The sequence below is a fragment of the Gavialis gangeticus genome, unplaced genomic scaffold (genome assembly GCF_001723915.1).
Source record: "Gavialis gangeticus isolate Ggan-Ray unplaced genomic scaffold, GavGan_comp1, whole genome shotgun sequence".
In the NCBI taxonomy this organism is placed as follows: Eukaryota; Metazoa; Chordata; order Crocodylia; family Gavialidae; genus Gavialis; species Gavialis gangeticus.
Genome location: NW_017728993.1, coordinates 34644416 through 34652781, shown reverse-complemented (window position 1 = coordinate 34652781; position 8366 = coordinate 34644416). Strand labels below are relative to the sequence as shown.

At 43.0% G+C, this 8366-nt stretch overlaps 1 protein-coding gene across 4 annotated transcripts in view; it reads right to left on the bottom strand.

Annotated features, from left to right (window-relative positions):
- Window positions 1-8366, bottom strand: part of PRKACB (protein kinase cAMP-activated catalytic subunit beta) — an 80799-nt gene that overhangs the window by 35904 nt on the left and 36529 nt on the right. For all 4 annotated transcript variants that reach the window (XM_019501516.1, XM_019501519.1, XM_019501518.1 and 1 more), the window contains 3 exons: window positions 7828-7926; window positions 4256-4338; window positions 3542-3668 (listed from right to left, as the gene is read on the bottom strand). In XM_019501516.1, the coding sequence (XP_019357061.1) occupies window positions 3542-3668; window positions 4256-4338; window positions 7828-7926 (309 nt within the window). The remainder of the gene's footprint in view (window positions 1-3541; window positions 3669-4255; window positions 4339-7827; window positions 7927-8366) is intronic.

Below are 8366 nucleotides of genomic sequence, written 5' to 3'. Positions count from 1 at the left end.
GTGTGTGTGTGTGTGTGTGTGTGTTTGTGTGTGTGTGTGTGTGTGTGTGTGTGTGTGTGGATATTCAAAAATAAGAGTTCAAAAATGTGTGTTCTAGTGACAACTCAAAACTTCTTTGGCTACTGTTAGAAACACCAACTGGATCAGAAAAAAAGTTAGCAGAGGGATCAGTGACCCATTACAAATCTGGCAATTGGTATTGTACAAGTGTATAAAGATTATATGAGAAGCAAGGACATAGACAAGTTTTTGGGTACCATGCACCCTTCTCTACTGTATAAAGATGATATGGACTCCTGGTGCCTGTGGCAGGGCACTGTTGGTGCCTGCCATTTTAAGGGCTGAGCCAAGCAGCTAGCAGGTGCTTGGTTGTGGCAGCCATTTTAGATCTCTGTCTGCCTATATAAACACAGCAGTTTGCTGCTGGCAGGCCAGGCAGAAACATCACCTGGCTGCAAGGCTGAGTGTAACATCCTGGAGGTAAGGGCAGGAGCTGTAGGGGATGGTTTAGAGGCTCCTGGTCCTGGGCATGACCTAAAACTGCACCCTGCTGGGAGTGGGTGACATGGTGGGGCTCCCAGTGGTGCAGGAGCCTCTAGGAAATGCCAGGCCAGTTACCACCCTGGTGAATGGTGGATCAGATAGCCTTAACCCCAGCTTCCACAACCAGGTGGGTTACCCCACAGTAGGGTCAAGAAGGCAGACCCAGATTAGAAACAGGGCTATAGATTTAGAAGCCTGACTTAGAATACCCTCGATTGGCCAGTGCTGGGGCCAGGACCAGAATACTCACAAGGGCCAGGGGCCCACCGCAAGGGACGCCCAGAGCTGAGGGCCTGCGGTTTCCAACTGGCCTTGGAGATGAGGCCAGGGCCTGTGGGGCCAAAGGTCCGGGGGGGAGGGCACAGCTGAGAGGGGAAAGAGTTCAGGGAGCTAGGCAGCCCAGAATGAGGGCAGTGTGGGCTGCCTGATTGGAGAGACCCGGTTGGGGTCTGGATTACAGGATTCTGGGGCCCAGTGTGGGGCTGATGGTAAGAACTGTAGATGCCATCTGCGAGGCTTGGGCTGCGGTGTAAGGGAGGAACGGAGCCGCAGATAGCTCCCTCTGGCATCAGGGCTAGAAATGGGCAGACTCCTGCCTAATTAATTTCCTAATTATATCATCAAGGCATGACAGGTGCGGAAGCGGGTGGGTGGCCTAGAAACAGGTGGGCGGGCCAATGACAGATCGGCCCCAGGAAGGCCCCCTGTTACAGTGCCAAACAGTGACAATTTAAGGAAAAGAATAAAACAACATAATAGGGGTCATCCATATGACAGCACCTTTAATACTGAATGTCTGAACTTATCTATGTAGGTCGGGGTTGGCAAAGAGCCAATGGGCTGAATCCAGCCCTCAGACCATTAGATCCAGCCTGCTTTGCCTGTGCTTGTGTTTACACTGAAGCAGAGTAGTGGGAAGCTCTGCTGGGGCCAGGATGCTGGAAACTGTTTGTTGTGCCACTGCTGTTTCCCTTCTCCCCTTCCCCAAGGCTGTGGCGTAGGCAGAGCTTCCAGCTGGAGGGGAGCTATGCCAGGGCTGAGGAGCTGGAAGCTATGTCCCTGCCACTGCTGTTTCTCCCATCTACAAGGCTGTGGTCTGAACACAGCTTTCAGCTGGAGCAGAGCTGTGCAGAGCAGTGCCAGGGCAGCAGGCAGGGGGAAGTGGCAGCAGCATGGGAAGCAGCTTCCTGGTCCTGGCAGTTACCCTTAGGCTGGGAGCTGCACTTGCACTGCAGCCAGGGAAAAAGAAGGGCTGGGAGAAGCAGTGGGGGCATGGATGCAGCTTCCAGCATCTGGAAGTAATTGTGATTTGGAGTTAAACTCTAAAATTCCCCATCTTCCTCTCCCAACTTTCTACAATCTAGCTATTCTTGAATGAGCTGTTTACATACCTTCATGGATAAAACGGACCATTCTGAACATGAAGCAGCTTGCGAAGATATCTTAGCATGCTACTATTAGGTGGCTGAGGCTTTGCAAGCCAAACACTGTACTACCACAGTAGCTTTTGCTGTAGTTTGTGGCAGTGGCATCATCAGCAGAAACTGTTTGCTTATGACACTAAGATGTGGGGCGAGGAACTTTTTTGGATCAGCTTCAACAGTGAAGCATCATTTCTGCATTTTGAAAACACTGACTGATGGGAGAGGGATTTGCTGCAGGCCTGGGATGACTTCAGAACTTCAGGATGACAAAGAGCATTTTCCCCAAGTTCTGCATGCAGCTTACCTCAGCACTGCTGTATCAGCACACCAATGGGAGAGCTTCCCTTGCTGTTCAGAAGCATGTGGGCTCATCACTTGTTACTCCCAACTGTAACTAGTCAGTGTTTGGACTGCTGTGATGGAAGCTACTTATGACTTAAAAACATGCTGATGCTACATGTGAAGGCTCACCAATCTTCAGGAGATTATCAATGCACTGGGACAATATTTCTATTCTGTGCCCTGTGACAGGTCTCTGAATTCATACATGGAAAGAGGTACTTCCCTATTGCGCTCCAAGGTGTAGCTGGCCAGTGTTGTATTAATGCAGGGAAGCCTGAAACAATGCCATGCTTTTCTAGGAACCAAAACTCTTCTCTTTAACAAACAAAAGTAGATTTGTTCCTACAAATGCTGCTGTGGGCATCCATGGCCACGTACGTGCTCCCCAGAGCAGAGTCCCTGGTCTAAGGAGCAGATAAGGAGTTTTCCCCTACTGTTCCTGCTCCAGCTCCCCACTTTCTCTCCCCTGCCCTGCACCCTGACTGGTCCTGTAACATCAAACCCAGTGGGATCCAGGAACCAGGGAAACACTCCTTACCATGGCTGGCAGCACCGTTGACATGTTGACAACTGGGCAGTGATTTCAAAGACCACAGAGCTGGCTAGCAGGGCAAGACGACCTTCCTTGGGGTTGGGAAGCAGGGACAGGGATGCTCTCCCATCCCAGTTCTAGGACCTGCAGGCTTTAAAAGCTATGCATGTTGCCCATCTGGTCCCCAGTAACTGGGGTTAGGGAGGCTCTCCTCAGCAACTATTCCCTGCATCTCCAGTTTTAAACCGCTCTGTAAAGCCCATCTGCACTGCATACGCTGAGATCTAACAGCTGGGGGCTGTCTATTGACAACCTGTTTCCTTCCCAGAAAGGGGAAGAGGATAGGCTGACAAGTAATGAGCTCTTCTAAGGGATGTGGTGGCCCAGGAAGCAGCCCTCTAGTACCCCCTGGCTGGAGAGCTTGCATGTGTAGCCCTCTAGTCATGCACCTGGAAAGCCTGGACACTCCTGATAAGAATTGTGCTTGCTGAGATGGTCAGAAACTTGGGCAGTGACTTCTTTAATATTTCAGCCACTCCTTAACAAGTTGGAATTAACCTCATTTGGTCTGAATGGAAGGTACCCAGCAGGTCCACCAACTTCAACAAAGCTTGTGACTGCCTATAAACTGAAGATACACCTAACCTCCAGCATAACAAACCCCCCCACCCAAATATATGAATGTTTGCTTATATCATACCTGTATGTATCCTTGTTGATCAATTAAAAGATTTTCAGGCTTTAGATCTCTGTAGATGAGGTCTAATGAATGGAGGTACTCAAAAGTTAGCACTATCTGAGCTGCATAAAACCGTGCATGCGGTTCACTGTAAAGAATTAAAATAGTATTACACCTCTAATCAAACTCTATAAATATTATATTAATATATCTTAATGTGGTGTCATAAATCTATAATCTTAAAACTACAAACAATTTATATATATCGAGCAACTGGTCCCTTTATTCGGACAGAATAAAGGCCACAAGCAAGATTTTACTGAACACCAATTCTCTAAGTCTTTTTTTTTTAAGACTTAAATTTAAAATTCCAGAAGGAGGAGAAGGGAAGAAACATGTTCAATTGGATGAAACCTGATTAATTTTTGTTTTGTTGCAAAATGTTTACTGTCCACTTGATCCTTTGTATTGATTTCTAGAAACCAAGAGCATTTCCAACACAATACACATGTTCGTCCCACGATTCTCTCTCGTACAAATTATGAAAGCCTACATTTATTAACTGCATACTAATACATGTAATTAGGAGGTTTCCACCACATCATTATTTCAGCTCACTGACAAGAGGCAAAACTAAAAAAGCATTATTATGTAATTCATATTATGCAATTAGAACTCTTTCTTAATAGCAAGAAGTTTATTTTGAAAAGGAAGAATTTTAATTAAGAATTTTACCTGAACCTTCCAATTCTTCTTAGATGTGAGAACATTTCGCCACCAGGGACATATTCCATAACCATGTATAAATTAGAATTATCCTAAGAAACCAAGTGAACACACAAACATTAAACATTTAGCATTGCAGAATCTCTTCAGAGAATCATTTTACTGGGGGAAGGCAGAAAAATCAACCTCCAACTATGCACTCTACATAATACATACAAAACAAAATGGTTACATAGAAAGCCCTGAAAAATAGGAGTCATCATCAACAAAGTGAATTACTAAATCTGAATGAGGAATCTGTATTCCCATGTTTGAAAGAATAGAAAAAAGTGTAATCACTAACTTCCTGAGTCAGATTGGCATAGACTGACCTGAAATTATAGGCACTAACTCACAAGCTACAGAACAGTGATTTATGTACCCACCATCAGGAAATATATTTACTCTTATATAGCTCCTAATTGGCCCCTCAAAATAGGCAGCCTAAAAATATGTTAGTCTTTTCATATTTGCCAGAAGTTTCCAAAGATTTAGACTGAGCATACCTATAAACTTGAAATGGTATTAGACATGTTTTCATGTTTTGAAAAACACAATACAAGCACTGCTGCTATCTTCATTAGCAGAGGGGGACATTTGTTTGCTGCAGTGGGTCTCAGCCTTCTGAACTCAAGGCACCACTCAGAAACTTTTGTGAATCAAACAGCTCCCCCCACACCCATTTCAAAAACTAATGTATTCATTACAGTGCTGACCTCCTCTTAAGAGGAAGAGGAAATGAGGAGAAGGAGCAGGTGGGCAGGACAAGTAGGTGGTTACTTCCCACACAGGGGCTGGGAGGAAGGAGAAGCAGCTGGGCAGGGATGAGCCTGTGTTTATCTCCTTGGACACCATGGCACCCTGCAAAGGATCTCATGGCATCCTAGGCTGCCATATCACCTCAGATAAGCATGGCTAGTCTAACGGGATACCTACATTTATTACAAACTAGCAATATCATCTTAGCATGATTAAATGTTAAGGTTTGTTCAATCCTAGAAAAGGCTGTCATCAGGATCTGTTTCAGCTTGTCAATAAAACAATAAGTGACCTTCTCTTCTCACATTGCTGAATTATGAATTTGGTTCAATTTCCTAGAGAGAATTTTGTTTAAAAATCTTTCTGTCATAGAACTACTTATTTCCATGCAAAACCCTTAAAGTTTTGCTTGTTTTCAGTATGTCCTCTCTCATGGACCCCCAACTGATCAACTGGCAAGCATGTGGAGGAGTTCCTTTCACTGCAGACTCATACCACAGATTAGTGTATTGTATTGAAGGTGGAGTTTGGAGCGGTATTAGACTTTATTTTGTTGTTCTTTATTACTCGTAAGATGGGGCACATTTTTTTTGTTTTGTACAAAACATCTTGAATTGGCTTCTCTTTCTAGAAGCATCACTTCCCACTTTGAAGGAAGGCAACACTTATTTGACAAAGCTGGGATATGATAGCTAGGACTAAGCCTATCTTGTGGTTCTCCCCTTGCTACGTTTGATTTAAGGGTTAAAAAACCTTTAGCACCAGAAGAATTAAAAAAAAAAAATCTCAAGGAAAATATTACAAAATTTGGGAGCAAAAATCTCCCCAAGGAGTGGTTTGGATCTGCAGATTGTGTAAACTGGTATAGCTATGGTAAAAACAGTACATCTACACAGAAATAAACTGGCCAAGTCTAGAGAAATGCATTTCCAGAGTGGCTTCAAAATTGAGAGTTGCTTCTTTAAGTGAGCTCAATTCTTACTTAGGCTGAGGGTTGAGCCCTGGTTAATGGGCTGGATCCGGTCTGCAGAGCCATCTTGTGTCATCCATATTGCAGGGCTCCCCAAGGGTCTGGAAATCTGGTGGTGGGGAACACTGGCAGCATTAATTGCTACTCCCTTGGTGCCAAATTTCTGAACTTGTAGGGAGTCCCAAGGACTAGATAACATGGCACTATGCACCAGACTCCACTAACTTGTAGCTGAATTTGGCCAAGCATGTGGCTAGATACAGCCAGCATGCATGTTAGATCTGGGTGTGCGGGATCAGGCCCAGGGACCAACCTCAAGTGCCAAGCACACACGGTTTCTGGCCCTTGAGCCAACTGACCTTGCGCCACTCATCCAGCTTGTGGCACCACAGGGTTGGCAGCTGCTGACTTAAAAGTACTAGTTGGAAGAGAAAAATAATGCAAGGAAGGTACTGCAGTTCACACAACAACTTAAAGATTAGTCTAATTGGGGTCATAATGTATAAATAGATTTCTGAAAATTTACCATGCACATAATGTTGGACTACACTGAAAAAAAAAAAAAATACTTCCAGACATGGCATAAAAGGATGTAATTAAAGTAACTGGTGACACTTTGAAAGAGACCTCTTCAGTGAAACTTCCTCAGGTTTGAGTTTCTTGAATAGTAATATATTTTGGAGAGAGAGTCAGCCGAATTGGTCTGAAGTTGGGAAGAAGTGGCACTTGAGAGATTAGCTCATTTAGAGAAGTATGAGCTTTCTGACATCTGCCAAAATAGGCTGTAGCATATGAAAGCTCTTGCTTATCTGAATAAGGTAGTCTACAGCATATTTCAGTTTGAGTACCTGCCTAGTTTCCAACAAAATTCAGACAGTTTTGAAGGACTTTCTGATGCAAGATGTCCATTACCAAGATGATGATAAAAGTTGACTCTTGGAAAGTTTATGCTGTGCCCCATGCCCTTAAACAATGTTATATAGCTGGTGGTAAAAATAATCTGAAAAGTTGGAATTTAGAATGCTGTTGAATTAACAAGGTAAAGAATCCTTAGATACGTTCTTCAGCTTCTTGCTTGCCTCTGCCCCATTGTAGATTTTTGCCATAGATGTTACTAAGTGTCATCAACACATGCATTAAATGGCTGTCCCCCATTTCAGCTGGAATTTATTGGAGAAAAAAAGACTTCAGCATAAGGAAAGAGAGGATGTTTTGATTCCTCTTCAGAAATAACCAAATAGTCCAATATTCCTCAATACCTTATATGTTCTTTAGTATAACACACAAATGCACATATAATTTGTATGGTCATAATTGAAAGAAAAAAGGCTGGAGAAAGAGGCTTTTGGGGGTGTTTTTTGCATAGCATTCCGCAGATAACTTTAGTTAAAGGGAGGTCTTTGCCTTTAGATATCACACTCATCTGAATGCCTGGCTACAACTTATGTTTCACATTACAATGACAGAGATGAAAAAATTATTTGTGAAGTGAAAAATCACAAAAAAGGGAAAATGACTAATCATTTTCCCCTACCTCCCTCCAAAAATGGAGTCATTTCAAATTGAGAGTGCCATTTTAGGAAAAAAATATGCAAAGTATATTGACCAAAGTGTATGAATTACTGGATATTAGTCACATTTTGTATTCTGTTTAGATGACACAGTGCTACAGGCCAGATCTGGCCTGTGGGCCAGGGGTTGAGCACCCCTGTTGTAAGGCTACTGTACCATAAAGTTACATTTGTAGATTTAACATGTGAGCATATAACTAGACTATTTTTTTTTGAACAACCGTATTTAAAATAAAGCTTACCTTAAAAGAATACTCCAGTCTTACAAGGAAAGGAAAATTTACTGCTTGTAATATTCTCTTTTCATTCAACGTGTGTTCTATTTGCTTCAGTTTGACAACCTGTAAAAACAATCATTGTATTCTTCAGTCCTTAAAACTTATATGCAACTTTACACACAGTAAGTGACAGATGTCTAGGACAACAATACCAATGCTTATTTAGAATTTTTTCTGTTAACTTTCAAAAGACTAGTACTCAAAACACATGGTTCATGGATGGCTCTTTTTTGTATGGGATGCAACAGGGAAGCAAACTTCTCTAGGTTTTCTTCATAAATTTCTTACTTTATCCAATGGAAGCCCCTTTCGACAGCGAAATGGTGGATCAAACAAATCTATTTGATCTTTAGACTGTGAGAAGAGCAAAGCATACCAAGTGCTTCTAGTTACAGGTTGTATGTGTACGTGTACTATACACCATATTTAGTTGAATCCAAAATAAGGTTTTCCTCCCCCTATTTATCATGGGTTAAACACCCCCCCCCCACCTCTAATCCAAA